At 38.9% G+C, this 28,000-nt stretch overlaps 1 protein-coding gene across 21 annotated transcripts in view; it reads right to left on the reverse strand.

Annotated features, from left to right (window-relative positions):
• The window catches only part of DLG2 (discs large MAGUK scaffold protein 2), a 1,600,462-nt gene that overhangs the window by 699,553 nt on the left and 872,909 nt on the right, over positions 1-28,000 (reverse strand). For all 21 annotated transcript variants that reach the window (XM_056115953.1, XM_056115951.1, XM_056115947.1 and 18 more), the window contains one exon: positions 20,095-20,219. In XM_056115953.1, coding sequence (XP_055971928.1) covers positions 20,095-20,219 — 125 coding nt within the window. The remainder of the gene's footprint in view (positions 1-20,094; positions 20,220-28,000) is intronic.

Raw genomic sequence — 28,000 nt, forward strand, 5'->3', positions numbered from 1 at the left:
TTTAAATTCTTTTACTAATATATCAGATAATGCCTTTTTCCCAGTTTTGTTACAGTCAAGGAAAGGTAAACCATATAACTTAAAAAATTGATTACTCAGTCATCAGAATTATTAACTTTATTATCCCTGGCAACAACATTACTCTTATGCCTATTAGTAAATTAGTAAATCAGTATGCTCAATAAGTAGACAATTTGTTCTAAATGGTATATAACAGTAAATAGAACCATAGCAAAGTTTGTTGTGGGTAAGCTATGTACTTTATTTTTTAAAAAATGGGAGAAGAATTTTACATGGATGAGGAGGGAATGATGATAGCACAGTCGTTAGGAAGCCTGTTTGGCACGTGACTGACCTGAGTTCAGCCCACAAAATCCTATGTGGTCCCTTCAACCTGCCAGGAGTGATATCTGAGTGCGGTGCCAGGAGTAATCCCTGAGCATCACAGTTGTGCCCTCCCCATTAAAAAAAAAAAGAAGAAGAATTTTACATGGAAAAGCAGGGAAGAAGATAAAGCATGAAATTACAGGTGAGTCTGAGGGTAAATAAATTGACTCCATAAATCAGTTCAAGTACCTTGAGTTTTGAAGCAATTCAAAAGTCTCTAATTTACCCTATATCCAAAGAGCTAGAATAATTTAATTTCTAAATTATTTCCACTATTGATTAGGTTTTCAAGGAAACTTCTTAGTTCTCTTGGTTTTAGACTTTCAGCATTCCCACTGTTTGTCATGTTCAACTGTCTAACTGATATCTAAATTTGAATGCCTCCACATCTTAAATATGATATTGTCTGATGTGGAATTATGCCAACTCGATCTTTGAATACATGTTACCAATCGTCATGCTCCATATTTCAAAGTCATCTACTAGATAAGTTGGTGCCTTATACGAAGAGAAAGATAATGTCTACTCAGTACCTGGCATAGGTCTTAGACTGAGAATGTTGGAAGACATCCTGAGGCCCTTTAGACGGTGACAGAGGGCTGAACTCACGTCTGGGAATTGACGGCAGAAGCACGGTTATTGAGAGCAAGAAATGCTTTGTGCCTCCCTGATCTGGGAACAGGTCCTGGTCTTGCGTCTCTAGGTTGGCACCTTGATGCGTTAACGAATTGATTAATTAATAAGTAATTGTATGTGATTGATGATAAATGGGGAAGTATGTTTTGTGATTTACTGTAATGGGATAATTTCCTTTATTGTTAGTAGGAAATTGTTTTTGTGATCATGGAAAGTATATAACCTCCTCTTGAGACGAGCCATGAGAAGGCATTAATGATTAATTTGAAAGACTAAGACTTCTCTTATGTCCCATCAAATAAGTAATTCAATTTGATCATGCTTATCCTTCAAGTATGTTTCAAAATATATATCTGATTCTTTCAATTATTTTCTTGGCATCTTAGTCCAACCACCTGAGCTGCTACAATGGCCTGTTGAGATAAAAGCTTTCTCAGAATGTGTTGTTAACCAAACCATATTCTAACAGCAATCAGTGTGCTCTTTGAAATAAAGCAATTTAATTTAGTCATTTTATCACTGAAACTTTATTCTGCATAGCCTTGAGGTTGACAAAGAATCAACTTGTAAGGCACCCACAGTTCTTTAATTCTCATTTCTCTTCTCTGCTTCGTATCCCCTCTGTCCAACCAGCTGTAGTTCTGGGGCCTTTTAACTTTCCACTGCAGGATGTATTGTTTTAATTTTATTTTTTTTCAATTTCTGCTTAATGAATGACTACCATCATATATCTCTTTGCTAAGAGTTGCCCTTCAATTTTTGGTTTAAATAATCTTCTAGAGACTGGAAAGAGGGGTTAATTTGCTTGTCTTGCACATGGCCAACTCTGGTTTATATTCTTGTCATCACAAGGAGTGATCCCTGATTAGCCAGGAGCATCCCTGAGTATACAGTAGGGTATAGTTAAAAAAACCAGTGAATCAATAAATCTATCAATAAGTAACCCTTCACGTAAGATTTCCCCTGATCACACAACTAGATCAAGTCATTGTATTATATTATAGTTTTTCACAGCTTATACACTTTGTTTTATCAACCCAATTTCCACTCCAAATTTATAAATGTTGCTATGATGGGATGGAAGTTACACAATGGCACAGATTCTTTGTTTTCCGGTTTATCCCCAGCTCCAAGTGTCTTATATACAGAAAACTGTGGAGTAAATATTTATAAAACAAATAGATCGCACACATTTGGGAATAAATGGTATACATGGTGTTGGTTTAATTAATAAACACTTGCTCTACTCTTTTCCACTTTAATTTCCCAACAACTTATGTGTCATAGGAGTAAATGACAGTGACATCAACTCACTCAAGATTTATCATTATATTGCAGATCCTGAAACTTTCACATATAAAGCCCATAAGAAAGTAGCTCTTTGCCATTTCATCTTAAAATTCAAATTTGCAATTTTGTTCATCAGTCGGTATGTCAGAGAATTGACAATGCAGAGAAAAATTTAGCTACAAAGCAGTTCCTGTTCTCTTATATCAGATACACAACATATTAATCAATAGAAAATTTTTAAATAAAGCTTTAAAATATATGTGATTTTACAATATATATCTAGAAAAATATAAAATCACTTATTCTGGATTTTATCGCTGGAGCGATAGCACAGCGGTAGGGCGTTTGCCTTGCACGCAGCCAACATGGCCAACCCGAGTTCGATTCCTCCGCCCCTCTCGGAGAGCCCGGCAAGCTACCGAGAGTATCTCGCCTGCACGGCAGAGCCTGGCAAGCTCCCCGTGACGTATTCAATATGCCAAACACAGTAACAACAAAGTCTCCAATGGAGACGTTACTGGGCCCGCTCGAGCAAATCGACGACCAACGGGAGGGCCTTTACTTTACTTTTATTCTTGTTTAAACACACTTGGACAGAAGAAGGAGCTCATTCCTTAACTCACCGTATTGTGAAAAGAAACCTTGTATTTTCCATCCTTCTTAATGGTCTTCTCGATTTAGTCTACTACTAAAAAATTAGACTGAAATATTTAAATAATTTAATAGAGGGTAAAAGTAGAAGGAAAATTATATAAAATTTTAATTAGTATCAAGGTGCTGTAAATTACAAATTGTGACCTTGATATCTATGTTTAAATATCAGACTAATTTGCATTTTTGAAAATTATTTGTATTGACAAATTGTCAAGCTATAGATAAGGTATCAAGAAGTTCTAGCATATTTACATGATTAAGTAGTATACGGGCTGGAGCGATAGCACAGCGGGTAGGGCATTTGCCTTACATGCAGCCAACATGGCTGACCCAAGTTCGATTCCTCTGCCCCTCTCGGAGAGCCCAGCAAGTTACTGAGAGTATCTTGCCCGCATGGCAAAGCCCGGCAAGCTCCCCGTGACGTATTTGATATGCCACACACAGTAGCAAGTCTCACAATGTTACTGGGCCTGCTCGAACAAATCGATGAACAACGGGAGGACTGTGACGTGACTGTGAAGTAGTATACAGTAATAAGAAAGGATGAAATCATGTTATTTGGCATTATGTGGATGGAAATTGAAAGTATCATACTGAGTGAAGTCAGTTATAAGGAAAAGGATTGATTCAAAGTCATTTTTCTCATATCTTGGATATAAATATACATAGCCAGGGAGCAAGAAAAAGGCAAAGGATTGGAGAATAGGTTCACAGGAGAGGATAGGATAGGATAGGTAGGATTTGTGGAGGAAGGTTATATGGAAGGGATCATTGACCAATGGTGGAGAGAAATGGGTACTCTGATGGTTTCCATATTCTGGTGGTGGAAGGATGTCTGCATGAAACTGTCATTAACAGTGTTGTAAATCATAGTACCCCAATAAAAATTAAGGTAAAGGTAAAGGTAAAGGCCCTCCCGTTGATCGTCGATTTGCTCGAGCGGGCCCAGTAACGTCTCCATTGGAGACTTTGTTGTTACTGTGTCTGGCATATCGAATACTCTCGGTAGCTTGCCGGGCTCTCCAAGAGGGGCGGAGGAATCGAACTCGGGTCGGCCATGTTGGCCACGTGTAAGGCGAACGCCTTACCGCTGTGCTATCACTCCAGCAATAAAAAAATAATAAAAACTAATTAACTGAAAAATTATTGGATTACATTTAGGTGACACATGGATCTATGGATCTTTAAAGACTGATTCTATGCTACTTGCCTGAGGTTGAACAGTAAATAGTTTTAGTCCCTAATACAAGAGACGTTTAATAACAGTGTTAATTTATCCTGAGCTTGGATCTAATAAGCCTTTTCTTTTAAATTTCATAGCTTTGAATATTTCAGTGTTTTGTACATTATGTAAACATTATCAGCATCTATGTCTATATAATAGTACACATGGAAAAAGCAAAATTAAAGACCCAGGAAGTAGAGAACAGAATTCCCTATGCTATCTGATGGGCCTTTTCAAATTAAGAGGGAGAGAATAAGTATGCAAATTGAGGTTAGTTAACTATGAGAATTTTCTTACTTATTTGCAAAAATCTAACACTTCTTATTAGAATAGTGACACTAACATTCGCTTCTTTGTAAGTGATATTTTTGTTGTCATAACTAGTTGGACTGAATTGTATTTTTAATTTTTATTAATATTTATTCCTTACATAAAATTCCAGGAAAAAAGAAAATTAAAAATATTCAAGAAAAATAATACATTACTCTTATTTCATTGCAAATTAAAACAAAACCTTCAGTCTGATTTAAAAAGTAAAATAAATACTGGAGGTAGTATTCAAATATCTTAGACTCTGAAATATATGGTCATTGACAATTGTGTTCTCTGGAAAAAATGTCAGATTTTTAATTTAGTTTATTTTTCTTTTTTATTTATGTCATACCCCGCCATGCTCAAGGTCTACTCCTGGCTTGGTGACTGGGAGACCATGTGGCATAGGGGACTTGACTCAGGTTTTTCTGCTTGCAAAGCATGTGCTTCAGTCCTTATGGCTATTTTCATCTGTCAGATTTTTTAATCTCTTTCACAAGGATCACTGTCACTGCCCTCCCGTTGTTCATCGATTTGCTCGAGGAGGTCCAGTAACGTCTCCATTGTGAGACTTGTTGTTACTGTGTTTTTGGCATATCAAATATGCCACGGGTAGCTTGCCAGGATTTGCCGCGTGGGTGAGATTCTCAGTAGCTTGCTGGGATCTCTGAGAAGGGCAGAGGAATTGAACCTGGCTCAGCTGGGCTGGCTGTGCGCAAGGCAAACGCCCTACTGCTGTGCTACATTAAAATGCAATAAACAACTTAAATTTTCCAAATATGGCAAAATTAAATAATACATAATATCAAAAAACATAGATCTGATTACTGTGCCTTTTATGTGTGTATGTTTGTATTATTATTAGGAAATGTTTTTGTTGTAGTATATAAAAATGAAAGATAAAAAGATAAAAAGTTCAACTGTCCAAAAATATAATTGAGTATAAAGGAACAAATAATATTTTTCTGTGAATTATTGGTAATTCTTATATACTTTATAAAGTCTTTATACTTTTTCAGTTTGTTTACAAAAACTACACTATATAAAAATTATTTAATTCTCATCATCTTTTTGTTTAGAGTTGCATAGTAATTAGATCTCAATTCCATTCCAGTCTGTCATTTCCTAAAGTTCTAAAACAACTTTAGTATGATTTTGTTATGTTTTTGTTTTAATTTTTTAATTCATTTTTGGGTCAGATCCAATGGTGCTTAGGCAAAGAGCTCTCTCCTGGCTCTGAACTTATGGTAACTCTCCTGGCAGTGCTCAGGAACCAGAGTTTGAATGGAGCCTCTGGCATGTAAGGCAAGTACTTCAATCCCTGTACTCTCTCTTTAGCCCCGTTGCGTTTTAATTGTTAACACTGAGATGGGATGTTGATAAGGCGCTGTGATCATAGATTCTTTGTGCTTGGAGATGGGGGCGGGGGAAGGTAACAGGCACTGGCATATAGGAAAAGGATGGGTCTACTCATTCTGTAGTGAAACTTGCTACAAAATCTAACACTCCAATTCTAACAGGTTTCCAGCTTCAGCTTTGTCCAGTTAAATAACGTACAACATGCCAGAGGTAGAAGGCCATCCTGTGAAAGCCTGCCTGATTTGCACTGGGGAATATAAAAAGAAATTTTACTTGGGTGATGATATTTAAAACTCCATCAATTTTACTAATTCCACAGTCCTGCTTGGGAACTAAATACATAATGTGTGAGTATAACATTGTTATGATTTTGGCACTTGTTAAGTCAATTTGTAATCACCTTATGTTTCTGCAATGCTTCTAGCATTGTTAGTCATTTCCAAATAATGTTAGAAATTATGTTGGTTCAGAAGGAAATGTTCTTGACAATAAGTTGAATCATCATTGAACTAAAAATCATGTGATAATGTGTTCTTTTTTTTTTCTTCTCCCGCTAAACTGTTTTTTTTTTTTTTGGGTGTAGATTCCAAAGTGGATTTACCAAAATTAACATCAAATATAGTTTCAGAAGTTATAATGATAGTATGTCTTTTTGAGAGACTATTATAGATAAAAAAAAGATAAATAGAGGGTATGGTGACACCAGCAGGTTAATCTGTACCTGTGAGGCGAGTGCATCAGCAGCCTGATGGCACCGTTAGGCTTTCAGATACCCCAAAATTGCTGCTGTGCCTTTGGCCACACCCCAAAAACTTGGGGAAAAGTTTACCAAGAAAGTAAACGGCCAAAAGTTAGGTATGTGGGAGACACACCCACAAACCACCTCCAGCTCAGCTATATAATTGGAAGCATGGCTTCTCTGGTTCCTGATCAAACTGGTTAACGGTCATGATCCCAGAGACTCAGAAACGAATCTCGGAACCCAAAGGCTTTTGGCAGAAATCTGTCCTGTTCCTGCAGTAGGTTACTGGTGCTGGGCCACTCCAGGTGGGAATAGGTTTCGTGCCTTGGCCTATTCCCCCTGGTGGCCCGGTGACCGCCATCCTCCAGAGGTCAGTGGACAGTCAGATTTCGGTGCAGTGATGAGACACTGGGGGCCTCACCAGATGGTGGAACCGGCCCTTCCTCCCCATCCCAACGAGACCCTGAGTCGCCACCTACAAATGGCTTCTCTGGCTCCTGATCAAACTGATTAATGGCCATGATCCCAGAGACTCGGAAACAAATCTCGAAACCCACCGGCTTTTGGCAGAAATGCATCTGGACCGCATACAAGGTGGCAGCCGCCTCAGAGCTTATAGGAAAGCCAGGTATGAGCCGGCGGTGACGGGGCAACTGCAGTCTCATGGGAAGGAGGGTGGTAACGGCTCATCCTTCACACCCTATCGAGGTCATGAGTCACTCTTCACGAGCGGCTCTCCAGCACGGCCATGGCTCCAGAGGCAAAAGGACTTAATTCAGAGTCTGGCAGCTTGCAGCAGAAAAGTGAATGGACCATGCATTAAACTACAGTGCCATGCCTCCCTGGGAGGGAAAGGGAGTTGCTCCCTTCTGCCTTCCCTCCCCTCCCCTCCACCCCCGCCCCCCCCCCCCCCCCCCGCAACCAAGGTGTCTGCCGCCTCAGAGCTTATAGGAAAGCCAGGTATGAGCTGGTGGTGACGGAATAACTGCAGTCTCATGGGAAGGGTGGTGGTACTGGCTCGTCCTTCACGCCCTACTGAGGTCACAAGTTGCCCCCCATGAGTGGCTCTATGGCACAGCCATAACACCAGATGCACAGAAACCAATCTCGTAATTATCTGGCTCTTTACAGAAATTCAAAATCATTATATGATTCTCATAATCAGCTATAGCAAACAGAGTATTTCACAATGCCTTTTCAACAATTCTGATTGTTGGGGGGGGGGGGAGGAATTATAAACAATAATGATGTGTCTTTTGTCAAAATAATGAATGTAATCAATGCAGAGAAAAGTTAAGTAGAAATCATCTGCCTCACAGGCATTGGGAGGGGTGGGAGGGTATATTGGGGTTCTTGGTGGTGAAGAATGAGTACTGGTGAAGGGAAAGATCACTGTATGACCGAGACTTAAACCTGAAAACTTTGTAACTTTTTCCACAGTGATTCAATAAATAAATATAACAAGAGAAAATAAATAAATAAAATTATGAAAAAAAAGTAAGGTGGAGTTTATGCCCAATTCAATCAGCTAATCAGTGGCTGAATAAATAGCAGTACTCCTACATAAAAAAAATGTAGATTAATAATAGCACATGTCTTGTCAACATTTAATACTGTAATCAGGTCTTTGATAGGAATACAATGAAGATTATATGTAAGTCCACAGGTTTAATCAAAATGAATGTGTGCCTTCCTGCCTTCCTGCTTATAATAGAAGACTGTACTTCTCAGACTACAAAAAAAAATCAAATGAGAAGAATTTTATTTTAAATCTCCTTTTATGACAAAAGGTGCTAAGATCAGAAGGGTTATACCCTTCACAGTATCTCAGAGCTAGTTATGGCATAGATTCGGAGGTCAATTTTTCCTTTGTTGAAGTATTATAACTTTCAATCTGATCTAGATATTTGTATCTAGAACTACACATAATATGAAGATTGTTCCTTCTATATTTTAACCATTTTGTTGTTCTTTTGCCAAGAATGAATGATGTTGTTCCGTTCTTAAATATATTTGGATCTTGCAAAGTTCAATCAGAATTAATCCTTATAAATTATAACATTAGACGAGCCATCATCGCCCCTACATTTGCCTGCAAAGCTTGCGTCTTAACTCGGCCCTGTAAAAATATTTTAACTTTCAGCCATTAAGCTCCACAACCACAAGTTGGTTATCATTCCTTGCATAGAAGCAAATCAAGGCTTCCAGAGCTGAAATAACTCTGCATGGCCTCACAATTAATCAGGAGAGACAGGATCAAGACTTAGCTATCTATGGGGCCGGAACAAACAGCAGGTAGAATGTTTGCCTTGCACTGGCCCACCCAGTTCAATCCCCAGCATTCCATGTAGTCCCCTGAGGACCCCCAGGAGTAATTCCTGAGTGTGGAGCCAGGGGTAACCACAGGTGTGGCCAAAACTGAAAACAAGATAAAAAAACAAAACATAAATAAACAGGAGAGACCTCGTTATCTGGATTTCCTTGCCTCTCCCCAACCCCCCTTTGCAGTCCTAGAGATTAGAAACTAAGACATGCTCCGTGCACTCTGTCACCAAGCCACGCCCATGCCACCATCAGCTCCTAAAGCCAGCACCATAGCTTTCCACCACAATATCTTCAATGTTCTTGGGATTCTCCTGGGCAGTCGTCTGAAAGTTATCAGAAAACACCAGATACCAGGAATTTCTAAAGGAATTTTTCTACTGCATCAACATCATGTTGACCATAGTACCAATAATGACTGAAAATTATATTTTAGGAGAAAAGAAGAAGGGATCAAAATGCAAAAGAAGATTCTGAATGGCTGGATAAAAGAGAACCCTGCAGAGTAACACACCCACAAGGTTCTCAGATAAGAGGAGGAGAAGGGGGAGGAGGAGAAGGGGGATGATTGGGAGGGGGAGGAATAGGAGGAGGAAAAAAGACTGAGTTTAAGAGATAATTGGCTGCTCAGGTCTTCCCCCAGATAGTGTGAAGAGAGCATTTCCTCTGTACAAGTCTTTTCCAAGAAATGAGAAGCTGGGTGGTGAATAGAGAAGTATTTCCCTAAGGGAGAAAGGACCCTTTTAGGAAGACAGCCACATACGGGTCATTAAAGCTGTCCACTTCCAATACTTGCTCTGATCCCCAATGGAGTGAAAGAGCAGGGTTCTTCTAATATGTTTACAGAACCTAATTGGTGACCCCAGGGCCGTGTAATCCCATCAACGGCCAAGATCCAGAGACCATAAAACCAAGCTCCTGGACCTCTTATTGTCTACTTCTCACTCTCAGGACCCGGCGGGCTACCGAGAGTATCCTGCCCACAGGGCAGAGTCTGGCAAGCTCCCTGTGTTGTATTTGCTCGAGCGGGCCCAGTAACGTCTCCATTGGAGACTTTGTTGTTACTGTGTCTGGCATATCGAATACTCTCGGTAGCTTGCCGGGCTCTCCGAGAGGGGCGGAGGAATCGAACTCGGGTCGGCCATGTTGGCCGCTTGTAAGGCGAACGCCCTACCGCTGTGCTATCACTCTAGCCCCAAAACCCAGTAACAATGATGGGTCTCATTCTCCTGACCCTGAAAGAGCCTCCATTGTGGCACTTGCTAAAATCTCAGGGCTCAGTTGAATGGAGACATTACGGGTGCCTGCTCGAGGAAATCGATGAACAATGAGATGACAGTGATACAGTGATACAGTGAAATTATAACATACTTAAGTTACTTGTTTTAATATTTTCGAAAATACAAACTTTACTTATCAGATGCAGTATTGATATTTTTATGAAGTACTGATATTTTCCTAGCAGGAACACAAAGTCAAATATCTGCTACTATGTGCATGAAATAGAAGATTGCCACAATATTTAGAAACCTTAGATGACTTATGAAGAAGTCATACAATTTCTGAACTAAAAGTTACACTCAGATTGTAAATAAGCATGAATTATGCCATGAGAAAAGAATAATTAATTAGTTTATAATAACAGTTAAAATATAACTCATATTCTAAAAATTTCCTTTAAAAGTAATTTTGGTATAATCTCATTTTTTATAATTAGTAGCACTATCCAATTTCAAAGTATTGTCATCACACCCAAAAGAAATTTCATCCTAATCACCAGTCCCTGGCAATCAATAATCTATTTTTTTTGTTTAGATTTCCCTATTCTGAACATTTTACATAAATAAAGTACATAATATGTGTCTTTGTGCATCTGCTTAGAATACTGTTTTAAATATTAATCTGTGCCATGTACAGGAATATTTCATTCCTTTTATTGGCTGAACAATATTCCATTGCATATATATATATATCACAGCTTATTGGAAATTTGGATTGTTTCTATTTATAATTAGAAATAATGTTACTGTGGATAATAATGTACAATTGCTTTGTACATAGATGTTGTTTTCAATATACACACATATATACTCATACACACACCTAGAAGTAGAATTGGTGTTCGCGTGGCAACTCTTTTAACTTTGTAAATTCATTTTCCAAAGTATCCATACCTTTTTTCTCTCACCAGCAGTATACGATGAGAATTCTGATTTTTCCATATGCCTCCTAACCTTTGTTATTAATCATTACTTTTACTACTGCCATCCTATTTGTTATAAAACTATATTTTATTATAGTTTGATATTCAACTCTCTAATGAGTCATCATATGGAAAAAATTTATGTACTCATTGTGCATTTGTTTGTCTTCTTTAAAGAAATACTTATTTCTTATATGTGATGGGCTGAATAATGCTCTTCCCACCCATACAAATCTCAAATTTCAATGTTTCATCTGTGAAATATGTTACCTTATTATACAATAGAGACTTGAGATAAGGAAATTTTCCTGAGTCATATTAATATGTCAAATGTGCTGGCAGGAATTCTCATAAAAACAAGGCAGGAGAGGGAAACCTAAAGAAGCAATTTGATGACAGAGACAAAGATTAGACTGAAGTATCTAAAAGCTGGAAAAATAATAATGAGATAAGAAATCCAGGTAGTTTCTAGAAGATGAGAAAATACCAAGCATAGATTCATAAAACATCTGGAGCTGTTTAATTGGAATATTTTTATTTTAGTACATCTGATTTTGGATTTTTAAACTTCAGAATTAGAAAATTAAGACCATTAAATTTGTAGTAATTTGTTGCATTAGCAATAGGAAATGAATACAGAATTTTTTTTAGTTTTTAAAAATAAAGCTCATTTGTCTTTGTATTGTTGTAAAATATCTTCCTTTTGGAGGAGGGGAGTTGCAGTCACATCCAGCGGTGCCACCGCTAGCTGGAGCCACCGCCACCTGACTGTACTCGGGGATGAGTCCTGAGAGTAGAGCCAGCATCTGCTATGTGCAGTTAGCACCAAAGCTACTGTACTATCTTTCTAGTCCTTAATAAATTTTTGATACCTGGTCTTAGAAATGTGACTGTAAATGTTAATATATTTCATCGATTCCATATTTTTTCCCATCTTTTCTACCTCTTAAATAGGGCTCAGGGGGTCTGGAGGTTACTCCTGGCACTTTCCAGCTAACCAGGCTGGTGTTTCAGTTCTCTATACTCTCAGATCTTTCAGTAACTGAAACCATCAGGGTCACCTCAGGAGACTAGCCTGGTCCAGGATCTCAGGGTTATTCCTAGCAGTGCTCAGGAACTACACAGTGACAGGTAAGGAATCAGGACTGGCATCATGTAATATATGTGCTCTAACTCCTATTCTAGCTCCCTGATTCTTTGTTTCCTACTAGTGTCTTGAAAGAGCCAAAAGTTTCATTTTGATAAAGTCCAATTTATATTTTTGTTTTTATTTTATTGCTTGTGCTTTTGTATCAAATTAATAAATTATTTTATTTCTAAAGTTTCTTCTAAGAATTTGTATTTTTGTTTTAATTTTCATATTTTGGTCTATGATATACATTAAATTACATTTTATGTATGGTATAAGGTAAGAGTTAAGATTAATTTTAAAGAATATGTACATGTACATATGCATAAATCCTGGTACAATTTGCTTTATTTTTCTTTAAAGGTTAGAGTATGCTTACCATAAAGTTATTTCAGCTAACATATAAAGATAGTTCACTTATCAGATTATATAAGCTGACAAAAATAGGAAAACTAGGAGATAATTCTCCAGCTATGAAGGACTGTACGTGGGTTTCTGATGTTTTACCAGATGCCAACTTGAAATTATTCTTATTTAAACATTTTTTATGTAGTTCTAAATTGTTGGAAGCTTGTCATGACCAGTTACAATGAAACCTTACTGTTCATTATTTCTTTTGGTCTATGCAATATAGCAGCACACTTAGGGACTGATAACACTGGCAGAGGAAACCAAGGGGCATATTCTATGTGCATAGATAGAAGAAATATAACCCACAAATATAAGTCCACTGAGATTCCAACGATGCTTCTTTCAAATAATGCTACAGTCGTAATTTGCAATCATTGAGATATTCTAATTTAGGAAATGGATTTACATGATGCTGTTACCTTAACACAGTGAGGAAAAAAACTCACTTGGTTTTAAAGACATTGATAATCATATCTCCATTGAGACATGAGAACAATATACCATCATCATAGTCATTTATTGCAATAATCAGTTGGATTTATCAAGGAAATTTATAGTCAATTGATGAGTCACATGAGGTGACTCATGAGGTTTTCATTTGCAATTATTTATATGTAATGAAAGTTAAACGCAGAAAGATACTCTAAGGATTTAGCAACCTCATAGGCTGTTTCACATACAAGAAATCTTTCGTTTCCTAAAACACTCTGAAAATGAGTGAGAAGTAAGTTTCAGACTATAATCCTACTCGGATTGGAGTCGAGCATCCTCCACCCAGATCCTCCAAATTCCAGTAGGCGGGGGTCACACCCACCACCTGGCCCCCTGGCGCCGTGTAATCCCATCAATGGCCAAGACTCAGAGACTATAAAATCCAGTTCCCGGACAAGACGAGTGCAGTCTCCTGCCCCCGCGCCTGGCTGTTCCTCGCTGGAGTCCCTTGGAGGGGAGCGGGTTGAGCTTTCCTCCCTGCCCTGACCAGGGCTCCGGCAGCCGAAGACCTCCAGAACCAGCCACCACCATGCTGAGACCACTCTCCGCACACATGAAGGTACTGGCAGAGGGACAAAGCCAGCTCCCGGAACATCTTATCAGGACATCTTTTTATGACATCTTATTATCTCATTCCTACTTTGGACAAACTTGCAGGCTATCGAATGTAGCCTGCCCACAGGGCAGAGTCTGGCAAATTCCCCATGGCGTACCCAATATTCCAAATACCAGTAACAATGATGGGTCTCATTCTCCTAAAGAGCCTTGAATATAATCTCAGGGCTAGGATGAAGGAGACGTTACTGGGGCCTGCTCGAGGCAATCGACGAATAACAGGATGATGAATGAATGAATGAATGAATGAATGAATAATGCATAATGCTTGGTAGTTGGCCCTTTTGTCTGCTTAAAACTACTAAATTGGCAGAAAAAAAATATTATCTTCACATTTGTTTTCTCAATTGTCCACATACTTGCTGTCTCCTTGTCTCCTGAGAACTGGAGGGTTCTGGAGGGTTTTTCTTCTTCTTCTTCTTCTTCTTCTTCTTCTTCTTCTTCTTCTTCTTCTTCTTCTTCTTCTTCTTCTTCTTCTTCTTCTTCTTCTTCTTTTTCTTCTTCTTCTTCTTCTTCTTTCCTCTTCCTCTTCCTCTTCCTCTTCCTCTTCCTCTTCCTCTTCCTCTTCCTCTTCCTCTTCCTCTTCTTCTTCTTCTTCTTCTTCTTCTTCTTCTTCTTCTTCTTCTTCTTCTTCTCCTCTCTCTCTCTCTCCTATCCCTTTCTCGGTTCCTTTTTGGGTTTGACTTTTGGACCTCACACGACCATGCTCAGGGCTTCATTCTGACTCTGTGCTCAGGGACCACTCCTGGTGGGCTCCAGGGACCATATGGGATGCTGGATTCGACGCTGGGAGGACCGTGTGGGAGACAAGGACCCTACCCTGCTTTACTATCGCCTTAGCCCCTCTGCCTTCCCTCAAACCTTTTACCTTACTCTCCCTTTGGATTTCTCTTCATGTTCTTATTTTAAAATCATTAATGAGTCAATGTGTGTAAATTAACTAAATAATGAATGAACTAAATGACCTCTAAAACATTTTAGCTTGGCATGCCCAGGGACTGTATTCTGGAAACAAGAGCCATAGGTTTCTCTCATTTTGTTTCAATAGTCAAACCTGCATGATGGCTCCCGTGTAGCTCCTATATTCAAACTCATTATCTCTAGTACTTCTATCTAAGATTAACAAGTACACTTGCTTGCCTTTTCTAAGGACCAAGTTCAGTTTACCTATAAACTCATAGAGAAACAAAACCAACAAAGTAGTGAGCTTGAAATTTGTTCATTTCATTTGAGAGTTGAAATAACTGGAGTGAGAGGTAAGGGATTAAGTTGTGTTGTCAGGAAACAAGCAAGTAGCCATCTTTTCTGCCTGCGACTATGGGATGGGTTTAATAAATGCAGAGTTTTGAGAAATGTCATTGCTGCATCACCAAGCGGAGGCTGTCATGTGATAGCTCTTCTCTAGGATGACAGATCAATATTGGTCGTTGACAACTCAGGGAACTGAAGCCAGGGCATTTTTATGGTTCAATACGAGAGTAGAAATAAAAGTCATTCTTCAAAGCATGGAAATATATCTGTTTGGTTCTAGAAAAATAAAAATCTACTGTTCTTTCCAAATTGTTCTTACTTTAAAGATAGGTAATGCTATCATCATTTTAATCACTAGTTCTAGGAGGCAAAATGAAAATTAATCATCTGTATTTTAAGTTCATACATTGCTAATAAAATAAATCAAGGAAATATTTCACTACTTATCTTGGTAAACAGTTCAAAATTGCATAGATACGAGCTTGAGTTCTGCCAATAACATGCTGTGAAACAGTTCACCTCTAATACTGTTAGTGGAAATAAAACTTGATATTAATCTTTCTGGAAAGGAATTTTGTGATATGTGTTGAAATTACTTGGTAATATTTATATATTTTTAATCTATAAATTTACTACTAGAAATGTATGCAAAGAAAATAATAGAAAATAGGGTCAACAACATCTTTTAAAAGATTAGCAGTTATATAAAATGTTAAAAAATAACTTAACAATGAAAATAGTAAATATATTATTAAACATTTAAAACATTTGTAATTTTTCTATTAAATGCCACTTACAAGATTTTAAATCAAGCTATTTCGAGCTAAATAAATGTCAAGTGTTGTACAAAGCATTTCTAAAATACCTTGAAAACAAAATAGCAAAATAAATCCCACATGTGCTAATTTTGCTTAGTTGTTGTCTACCAGTGTACATATTATAGCTATTCTACAAAGGGCAGTTAACAATTAAACAATACCCAAACAACATATTTAATTGTTCAAACAACAATGAAATAATATTCATAATAAATTACTGCATTTAAAAAGAGACCAATCAGAAAAAAATTCTTGTCCAGAGAAAAACCACCATATACTCTCTTGTCTGACCTTTTAACTTAGCCCTCCTTTCACATTTTTTAGAGATCTGGCTCTGTCCCTAACTCTAGATCACAGTCATACCCCTGGATATGAAAGGATGTTAATAAGAGGCAAGGGGAGGATGCAGAGGAAGAAAGGAGAATAAAGATGAGGTATAAAGCATGAGAAGAACGTGACTAGAATAGCATAGAGAAGAGGAAGCAGCAGAGGCAAAAAGCAGAGGAAAGTACTAAGAAAAGGAAGAGGTTACAAACCGATTAAAACATTAATAAGATTTATTGAGCACATACTATGTGCCACAAACTTTAGTCACCTTAATCAATTTTCAGACACCTCAAAGAGGTAGGTTTTACTGTTATACTTTTGCAGATAAGAAAACAGTAACTAAAAGAGTTTAAATTTTCCAACACCAACTATATTACATTAAAGTTATTAGAATATCCAAATTTCCAGTGCCTAATGTAAAGTGCTACCCTTACATCTACAAGGATTATGAGATTTTTAAAAGAGCATACCTCATATTTTATTGATCTAGTCTCAAGTAGTTGTTCTAGCACATTTTGGAAAACGTTTTTTGTATGGACATGGATTTTTATTGCCTCTTTCCGGTTCCTAAGGATCTTAATTACTCACTTGAGTCAAAGTATTTGTATTACAATTAAAACAAAATCTCAGTCTTCTGAACCCAGGTTACACATCAGTAAAATGTGACACGTGAGGTCTTTGAAGTAGCTAAATGTCCACATTATTAAATTTTATCCTTCATGTTTGATCTCCAGATTTTAAACTGATTGTTATTATTGAGCTCTTTAAAGTCACGGAAATCGATGTCAGGGAGCAGTATGTGGTGAAAATCTTAGCAGTTATAACAAGGATTTATGAAAATAAAGCAGAGACTGATCCAAGAGGTGGCTTTATATCGGTGAAAGTCTGTGGTGAGGATCGGGAAGTAAATATACTTGGTGGTTCAAGTTTGGATCGTGTTTTAGTTTGCAGGCTAAGTGTTACATAATTTTAGGAGCTGATAATTTGCATACGCAATCATAAGACATATTCCTAGTTCTCAAAAACAGAACAAAGACAAAAGTGTAGAGATTAGAATAGTCATCAATAGAAAAATAACAACCGTTCCAAGTTTTAGAGTTTCCTTTATCATTGTGCAAACTCACTTTTGGATGGAGACAAAATTATATAGAGATTCTACCACTGAATGAGAATTTAGAGAGTTATGAAATTGATATTCAAAACAAATACTTTCAAAAATATCTGGGTTATCTTTGAAAATCCTGTAAGTCTTAGATTCTTCTATCTCTGACATTATAGCCATAATAGTATCCACTTCATATGGACGTACAATGTACAGACAATTGTGCACTTTCCCTCTCTCTCCTCTTCCTCGCTTTCCTTCCTCCCTCTTTTCTCTTCTCTCTCCCTCTCTCCTCACTCCTTTCTAACTCTCTTCCTCTCTGACCTTTTCCCCTTTCTCCTCTCTCTTCTCTCCCTCTCCCACATCTCTCCCTCTCTCCTCTCTTCCTGCTTCCTCCCTCCATATCTTATTTCATATCTCTCCGCTCTCTCCTCTCCCTCTTTCTCCTTTCTTCTCTCCCCTCTCTGCCTCTCACCTCTCTCCTCAGTCCTTTCTCTTCTCTCCCTCTCCCTCTTTCCCTTTTCCCTTTTGTTCTTTCCCCCAGCCCCACCCCTTCTCTCCCTTTCTCCTCTCTCTACTGTCTGCTCTATCTCCTTTGGCTCCTGTTTGCACTCACTCAGGTGTACATCATAGAAGGTAAAGTTAAAAAAAGGTAAAGGCCTTCCCGTTGTTCATAACATCATAGAAAATAAAGGGGAAAAAAAGTAAAATAAGAAAATTATGTATTAGTGTATGCACATCTACACATTATCTCCATATCTACCTACAATTCCACATAAATATACATACATATATATCAACTACTAACATAGAGGCACAATACGTTTTAGCTATCATTTTGATTCCTGTCTTTAAAACTCTTTAAGGAAGCTTCCAGGACAATAGAATTTCTTTGACCATTGCAAGCCTGAGATTGATGCTTGCAGGCAAAGAATGGTGACATTGTCTGAGGTGATATTTGTCTTTCTGAACTCTAGGGTCGGCACAAAATAGAAAATCTGCTTTGGCTCAGTCTTGAAGCCATAATTTAGTTAAGATCTGCTACTTCATTAAGAGAGATACAGAAAACATGATTCTGAATTATTCTATAAAATTCTATTTATAAACTAATAAAATGGAGCTCTTCCAGGCTTTTATGTTCGCAAACAGCGCCCCTGTTTGTAGAACCACTCAGCACATCTACTTCAATTCATTCACTCTTGCAGCATGGATATTTCCTCATTCAGAAATTAATTTAGTCAATTTAGCTTGAAAATTCTATTGTTAAAAGGCATGTGCTTCCTGTGATATTGCCATTAGTCTATTTTCTTATCGATAGGAGATGCAGATGTATCTGCGGGAAAATGTGCTTCTTCTCCACCGCTGTCAAGATCAATCACTTGAGAAAACTGAGAAAACTGGACAGGAAACCAGCATGCTTGGCAGTTTTACAAGGAAAACAGGACACTAGCCTATTTATGCTTAATGAAAAAATCAGATTGAGGAAGGCTATGAGGCTTACCTTTCTGCCATTTTAGGTCACAACGAAGCTCGAGTCATTCTTCTGTGTGGGACTCTGTTCATCTTCCCTGACCTTGCCCTACTCATTAATTTGCCCTCCTCTCTCTTCTCCCTTTATTCATTCACTCAAATACTTATTCATTCAGAAAGAATCTATTGAACCATTTCTATCTATAGCAGCTGGCCTGAAGGGGTGTACAGTTTAGGAGAGGTGCTAAAATAACACTAGGATTTGTTTTTCTCCCCAGGGCAATCTCTCCTAATTTTTGCAATCCATAGGGTCCTTTGACTTGTACTTAATCTTTGGATGAATTTTGTATTTTTACTAATTGCCTTGTGTGGGGAGCTCTTACTTTCTCCAAAACAATGTTTAGTTCTTTAAATAAAAGGGCTTTGGCTCCAACAACCACTTTAACCTGAGCAGTATCTGGCTCTGCTTGGCTTGGGCAGACATTGTCTATACACCTCAAGGAGCCTTTTCTCTTCACCGGGACAACTTGCTCATTCTCCTTCTGTGCTCTCATGCAGATATGTGAGATGGGTGAAAATTTAATAACTATTTGAGATTCATATTGTAATATCCCTATAGAGTAGTTTTTTTGAGTCTTTTAAAAAATCTTGGAGTACTGGGGTTCACAATATTGTTAATGGTGGTTTCATGAAGAGATCTTTCTAACACCCACACCCATCACTGGAGTACATATTTTCCTCCATCAAGATCCCATAAAATCCTTCTGTTCTACCCATACACCATATCTTACCCAGAAACTAGTTGGTGGACTAATTCTCCAGTTTTGTTGCTTTTTTTTGTCTCTTAGTTGTTCCCTTACTATTTCTTAAAGCCCACATATGAGAGCAATCATTCTGATCTGTTTCCTCTCTAGTTGCATCCGTGTTGCAGCAAACTTTTGTTCTACTCTAATTTCTACAGAAGCCCTCATAAATGGTTGTTGAGCATATGAATCAGCCTCAATAACACCGGTATTTGTTAATGTGATTTGCAGCAAGTTATCTTATATACATTTAATTTATATATTCATCAGTTCACAATATTCTTTCCATTACTGAAAGCCTTCAGAATAAAAGATAAATCCATGTATTTTCCTCTCAAAGTTGAATTTTGTAGCCCATCAACACAACAAAATAAATATCAATTGAAATTTAATACTAAGCAACCTACAGTCAAAAAAACTTTCTTTGACATCTGTCTCTTTCAAATACAGAAATTTGGTGGAATCATTATTCTCCAAATGTAGAAACCTGTTTCACTGATGTGACGGATTTGGTTCTAATATAATTCTAACACTTCATATCTTTACCTGAGCCTGCCATCCTCAGCTGCTGCACCTCCTGGTATAATCTTCGTAATAAATATGCCAGGGTCATCTCCAATGTGGGGATTATCTGTCCCTCCAGCAATACTGAATCCCAGGCCAGAATTGCCCTGTAGAAACAATAAATAAGCATTAAATGATGTGACTGTCATCTAAAACTAGTTCTCATAACATTTGATGTTATCATCTTACTACTTAAATGGAAATAAGGTGATAACAGTCTTGTGAGCAAAGCTTAAAACATATTGTCAGCAGACAAATGAAGGTCCGCAAAAAATAAGCAAGTTTTTCCTGGCACTGTAAGAATTCAAGGGGCCTTAATTTTTTTTTTTTTTTGCTTTTAAGAAATTTTCCCTTTATTCAGCAGTTGAAATGATCAGTCTAAAATAGGAAAAGCTTTATAATTATGAAATATGAAAAACTGCATAAAACATTTGTCTGTGGTAAAGATTTGATACCTACAAAAAATAATGGAAGGAAACATCTCTCTCTTTTTTTTTAATGTAGGAGTACTGCTCTTTATTCAGTCACTGATTAGCTGATTGAATTGGGCATGAACTCCACTTTACTTTTCTTTTCATTTTTTATAATTTTATTTATTGAATCACTGTGAGAGCAGTTTAAGTTTCGTCCATACAATGAAACACCCATACCATCACCAGTGCCCATTCTCCACCACCGAAAACCGCAGTACACCCCCAACCCACACCCTCCCCCAACCAGTGGGGCAGATGATTTCCACATTACTCTCTCTCTACTTTGATCACATTCAATATTTTGACACCAGATCCACCATTATTATTTGGTGGGTCAGATCTGCTGAAAAGTCAACAGTAGACAATTTGTTTTCTATTGCTGATTAAGAATAACATATGATGTCGCATGGCTGCTGTAGTGTCCGCACGATTTTGAAATTCTGAAATTTTAACACTTAAATCTGGAGGGATTTCTGCCAAAACCAACTGAGTTCTGAGATTTGTTTCTGAGTCTCTGGGACCATGGTCATTAAGCAGCTTGATCAGAAGCCAAAAAGGCCGTTCATGGGAGGCGACTCGGGGTCTTGTTGGGGTGGGGAAGAAAGGCGTGGCTCCACCCCCATCCCGTGACGCCCCACATGTCTCATCACTGAGGGCCCAAACCTGACTGTCCATGGCCTCTGGCGGATGGCGGCCACCGAGCTGCCAAGGGGGAGAAGGTGAGGGAGAGCACCCTTTCCCCCCTGGGCTGGGTCAGCGACAGTAATCTACTGCGGGGTCCAGATGAATTTCTGCCAAAAGCCGCTGGGTTTCAAGATTTCTTTCTGAGTCTCTGGGATCATGGCCATTAAGCAGCTTGATCAGGAGCCAGAGAGGCTGTTCATGGGCAGCGACTCAGGGTCTCATTGGGGTGGGGAGGAAAGGGCAGGCTCCATCCCCATCCCGAGTCCCCTCATGTCTCGCCACTGCGGGTTCAAACCTGACTGTCCAGTGGCCTCTGGAGGATGGCGGTCACCAGGCAGACAGGGGGAATAGGCCAAGGTACAAAACCTATTCCCACCTGGGTTGACCCAGAGCTGGTAACCTACTGCAGGGACCGGGCGCATTTCTTCCAAAAGCCGCTGGGTTTCAAGATTTGTTTCTGAGTCTCTGGGATCATAGCCGTTAAGCAGTTCGATCAAGAATCAGAGAGGCCATGCCTCCAATTATATAGCTGAGCCCGAGGTGGTTTGTGGGTATGTCTCCCACATACCTAACTTTTGGCCATTTACTTTCTTGGTAAAGTTTGCCCTAAGTTTTGAGGGTCTGGCCAAAGGCACAGCAGCAGTTTTGGGTTATCTGGAAGTCTGAAGGTACCATCAGGCTGCTGATGCATTCGCCTCACCGGTACAGACTGACCTGCTGGCGGCACCATACCCCCAATGGAACATCTTGTAAAACTCAAAATGATAAAGTAGAAAATTAGGATGTGTTCATTTTTATCTATAGTATTCTTCTGATATGGTTTATCAAACAACTAAATGCATTTCTATATAATAAGAAACTTTGAGTTTAGAACAAATAGTACATTGTCAGGTAAACATCAACGTAAGATATTTTTCAGTAATAAGCTGGTTTTAATTTGCAGAAAATATAAATGAAAAACAATTACAGCATGTACATTTAACTGTTTTATTTTCTAATAAAATTTTGAGAATTAATCTATATTTTATAATTGGCATCTAATGTACCTATAACTCTGACTATTGTAAGAATAATTAAAATTCTCCCCTAAATTTACATTGCATAGTACTTAATAATGTATTTGCATGCTTTGTTTTACTCTCCAGATCCATGACTATTCTACATTTCAATATTGTGTTCTGAGTTTTTAAAAATCACTTGCATTTTAAGCCATTTTTATGCAACTGAGTAGTCTGTATGACAATCTGCTTAAAAGTACAAAATAATATTTCATCAAGATTATGTAACATTTGTTTAGCTAGTCCCGTATCACTTAATATTGAACTTCTCCATATGGTCTTACAACAAATATAGTTTACTCAATTTACAATCACTTGATTATAAACTCTAATCTTCAGTTATAAAAAGATGAATACTAAAAGTTCAATAATTGATTTAGAAAGTTAAGAGAACATTTAATTAATCAGATAATTTTCATATTGAAATAAGATCAGCTGTAACTTGACAGTTAAATAACTGTAAATGTCAAGGTGATGTTGTTTTATTCAGTTTATTAACTGAATCCTGAATTCTAGAGAGTTGTTTTCACATTTATGTAGTAAAGTTTAAACTTATCATTCAGTCATGACCATTAAAATATCATGTCTTTATACCTCTAAAAACTAATTTTTATTTTTTTCTTTAGAACAGCATTCCCTTGAACAGTGATACTATTTGGTAGTAGTCATTATGCATGCATTTGCTATCTTAAATGCAGGTCTGTCCCTGGCACTGAGCTAAGCATTGGAGAGAGAGAAAGTAGTAAAGAAGTTATTTTATGATATATATAAAGTGGAAGTTAAATTCAGGGCTATTTTATAGGAGAAACAAACAGAAATTTTTCCTAAAGGTGAATAGCATTAGTTGTTTTGGGGAGCATCAGGAAGAAGGAAAGAATGTTCCAGGCAGAGGGAAAGTATATATAAAACCTCTAAAATGAAAAAAAAAATAACTACTCGAGCACAAGAAGCAGATTACAAGTCTGGAATAAAGAACATAAAAGCATTAGCTGAGCATTTGTCATTAGCTCTTCATATCCAATTTTGGTTTTAAGTTGATACCAGATGTCCAGATCAGTGTATCTGAGAATCTCGGACCTCACTGTCTAGAAGCTCCAGGACTATTCTGTTTTGATCAATTTCAAGGTGATGTAGGCAGGTAGATAGGGAAAGGCTCTCTGCAATGAAACAAAGTCTCATAGAAGAATTCTAGGACCAACCCACCCTGTGGAGACAGAGAATAAGGACTTGATAAGACCATCCCCAGACCCTGAAGATATGGGCCTCTTCCCCATGAAATTCCTCCTTTCCGAGAACCCCCCTTTCAATCCAGTTGACTCCAGCGACCCAGCCCCAAGGTGATTCCAGGACATTCCAAGTCAGATGATTCTCGAACCCCTTTTCAATCCGGTTAACTCCAGCGACCCAGCCCCAAGGAGATTCCAGGACATTTCAAGTCAGATGATTCTCGAACCCCCTTTCAATCCGGTTGACTCCAGCGACTCAGCCCCAAGGAGATTCCAGAACCTTCTGAGTCAGAAGGATCTATAAGAACCAGCTCGAGAACCCACTTGGCGCTCTCTCCACCCTCGGAGAAGCCCGCGTTCCCTCTGGACGCGTTACTCTCTCTCTTTTACTCTCCATTCCCCCGCTTATCTGCTTATCCCTTCCTCTCCCTCTCCAAAAGCCTCCAAATAAAACCTGTTACTTCACTGCTCGTCTACTCCTGAAATTCTTTTCTGCGAGCGAGACAAGAACCCCAGAAACCTCGGGTACGGCTTGGGACTGGTCTCTCCTTTCCTGCAAAGAGCAAATTCTCGCCCCAGCTTGAGTCCGTGGCTCCCCGAGTAATCGGGTGGTGGGGATTAACTCCCGTGCCGAGAAGATCAAGCGGACTTCAGGTGTGGCTTAACGGCCACCTCGTGGGGCTGGCGGGGCTCAGGCCTGTGCCGAGCAGGTGCTCACTGCAGACTTTACCAGTCCTAGCCCACCCAGGGTTCCGGGTGGCAGAGGCGGGTGGGGAGAAAGTGATTGTCTTTCTCCTCCCCACTTCACATAAGTCACCCGTGGGGCCACCGACATCAAAGGCAGAGCTGAAAATTCAGTATATGTGGTGATGCACTGGTATCTGACTACCAGTATATGTTTTTGCTCTGTAATCTCAAATGTATTGTCAACTAACATCAGCAGGTAAGTAACTTAAAATGCAGCTTCTCAAAGATGCTGATGCCTGGGAAGTAAAGGATAGAAGATAAATATCTTCGATGTAATTTGGGTCTAACTCCAAGAATATCAGCTGGACTCTTTTTTTATTTATTCTAGAGCTGGTACCTAGGGGATAATAATTTCTTGAGTAAAGAGAATAAGAAAAGACCCGATCAGACTGGGAGTTTCTCAGATGCTTTCCCCTGATAATCTCAGTATGTTTAGAGAGGGCCCAGAGGTCCATTATTTGAAAAGGATATTCATAATTTATAACTTAACCTTTTCTCCTTTATTTTTGGCTCTACTCTTTTAGCACCCAGAAACACTAATCTGATTTTCTAGCTCTTTGCTACATAATTTTACACTATAAATCATCTCCTGCCCTTTACTCTGCTATTTTCTTTACTATAATTGTCCCATCTCCCCTTTGACTGCAAAGTTCTTCCATTTAGCAAGATCATGTTTAAATGGCATCTACTATAGGAAATATTCCCAATTCCTCTCACCTGGGTAAATCACTCCTCTGAGAACTTTTGTAGTGTTGATGCTTCTCCATATCATGCACCCTTTATTTTGAATATTTTTCTACTTATTTTCATATATATTCTACTAAGTATGATCTATCCCTGATATTTTTTGTATACACACAGATAGGTACAGGTACATTTTCTTTAAACTCTTCTTCTAAAATAATTTGGGAGCCACACTTTATGTTCCTCAGAGCTTACTCCTGAGTTCACCCTCAAGGATTATTCCTGGCAAAAAATGGGTACAACATATAGTATATGCAGTGCAGGGGAATCAAACCCTCGTCAACTGTGTGCAAGACAAGGCCCCTTTCCCACTGTGCTATTTTTTCCGACCCCTAAACACAGAACATAGAATACAAAACCTAATATATTCATCTTTGTCTCTTGGTGCTTTTAATGGCATGATGTACTGCATAAATACTTGGTGAATAAATGACACTTACTGAAAATATTAAGCTCTCAAGGGTAAACTCAGAGAGGACAGAAGTCATTCTGGCCTGTGTGGATGTGAGAATAACCAGTAGAAAGTCTGAGAATTCTAATTGAGCCTTAGCTTAAAGGATGAACAATGAGAGAGCCATGCAAATTTGGGACATATTGGTTTGGAAGGTGGTGAGGATCCTTTATACAATGGCTGCTGCCAAGTCCTGGAGATAATTCAATTGGGGTATCTATTATTTTTTTTGAGTATCTAATTAGGGCATCTATTATTAAGGCAGCTGAGAAATTTACTAAACATTACACTGAATGACTTGAAGGGCATCTGAATCTTTGCTGAGAATTGTAGAATTGGTGGTCATGAAAGCAAAAAGGAGGTTTTAGGAGCTATGGAAGGAAGCCTGCAGTTGAAAGCATGAAGACCACAGATTTATAGAGGTTTTAAGTTTGACTTGAGAGGCCAGAGGGATAGTACAGCAGATAGGACATTTGCCATGCACCTGGTCGATCTAGGTTCCATCCTTGGCATCCTATACGGTCTTCTGAGCACTGCCAGGAATAATTCTTTTCTTTTCTTTTCTTTTTTTTTGGGGGGGAGAGGGGTTTTTTGGGTCACACCCAGCAATGCTCATGGCTGACTCCTGGCTCTGCACTCAGAAATCACTCCTGGGGGTGCTCAGGGGACCATATGGGATGCTGGGAATGGAACCCGGGTGAGTCGCATGCAAGGCAAATACCCTACCAGTTGTGCATACTAGGAGTAATTCTTGAATGCATAGGCTGGAGTTGTTTGGGCCACACCCTAGGCATGGTGGGTGTGAACCCAAATAACAACAACAGCAGCAGCAGAAAGTTATATTTGAAAGTGAAGTACAATGATAACCCACGAAGCTCTGTAATTTCCTGCCACTAATATATATATATATATATATATATACATATATATATATCTGAATAAAAAATAACTGCAGTAAACACTGGGGTCCAATGCCCACCTAAGAAAACATTTAATGTCCTAGGGTTCATTTATTCATGTTTAAATTGGCTTCTGTGTTAGAGTTTGCCATTCCTTGGGCTCACAGTATGTTTTTTTCTTGTTCATCCAGAATGCTAGCAATTACTTTGTGCCCCTCAACAACAAAAGACTTTTTAATGATTAATGTAAAATGTTCCTTTATTAAAAATAACTCTTTTGTTCCAACAGCTTATCAATTGGAACCTGCTCTGGTGGTGGTGGTAATGGGATTGGGGGTGGGGGCTGTTGCTAATTTGCACTCTGCTTTGGTTTTTACCTCATGCTAGCCCTTAGTTTAAACTCACCCCAGTCAAAGTTCTTTCATTTTCTTCCCTACAGCAGTGGTTATTTTATGAAACTTAACATAACTGTAAGAGGGCAGAGCTGATTACTGTTGCACTTTTTAGAACAGAAAAAGAGAAGTAATTTATTTGATGTGATGAACATTTACTATAACCTTGGGCTGAAGCGATAGCACAGCGGTAGGGCGGTTGCCTTGCAAGCAGCCATCATGGCCGACCCGAGTTCGATTCCTCCACCCCTCTCGGAGAGCCCAGCAAGCTACCGAGAGTATCTTGCCTGCACGGCAAAGCCTGGCAAGCTACCCATGATGTATTTGATATGTGAGATGTTACTGGTGCCCGCTCAAGCAAATCGATGAACAACGGGAGGACAGTGCTACTATAACCTTAAAATATTTAATTAAGGAACCATGGTTTACACAGTTGAGTTTTAGGCACACAATATTTCAACACCAATCTCAGAGTCTCCTGCCCCCGCGCCGTGCCTGGCTGTCCTGCCGGGGCCCCTTGGAGGGGGGCGGGTTGAGTTTCCCTTCCCGCCCCAAGCAGAGCTCTGGCAGCCAAAGACCTCCAGAACCAGCCATAACCATGCTGAGACCACTCTCCACACGCATGAAGGTACCGGCAGAGGAACAAAGGCATGCGGGTCCCGGCGCCGAGATTTCCAAGAGTGCTTAGATCGGGGCTGAGCATCCTCCACCCAGATCCTCCATCTTCCAGTAGGCAGGGGTCACACCCACCAACTGGCCCCCTGGCGCTGTGTAATCCCATCAACGGCCAAGACCCAGAGACTATAAAACCCAACTCCTGGAAGCTATCATCTCATTCTTACTTTGTACAACCTGCCAGGCTACCGAATGTAACCTGCTCACATGGCAGAGTCTGGCAAATTCCCCGTGGTGTACCCAATATGGCAAATACCAGTAACAATGAAGGGTCTCATTCTCCTAACCCTGAAAGAGCCTTAAAATGGCACTTTTTAAAATCTCAGGGCTAGGACGAAGAAGACGTTATTGGGGCCTGCTGGAGGCAATCGACGAACAACAGGATGATCATGATTGTGATCGTGAATCTCACTGTTGAATTTCTTAAGGTGAATTATGTGAGTCAATAGATTTTGGGTACTTCCAAATAGGTTGGGTTATAACTTCATCACACGTTTCCCTGTTTTTAGCATCAATTCTGATCAATTCTGGAGAGTGTG

Source organism: Sorex fumeus, unplaced genomic scaffold, assembly GCF_029834395.1.
Source record: "Sorex fumeus unplaced genomic scaffold, SorFum_2.1 ptg000030l, whole genome shotgun sequence".
In the NCBI taxonomy this organism is placed as follows: Eukaryota; Metazoa; Chordata; class Mammalia; order Eulipotyphla; family Soricidae; genus Sorex; species Sorex fumeus.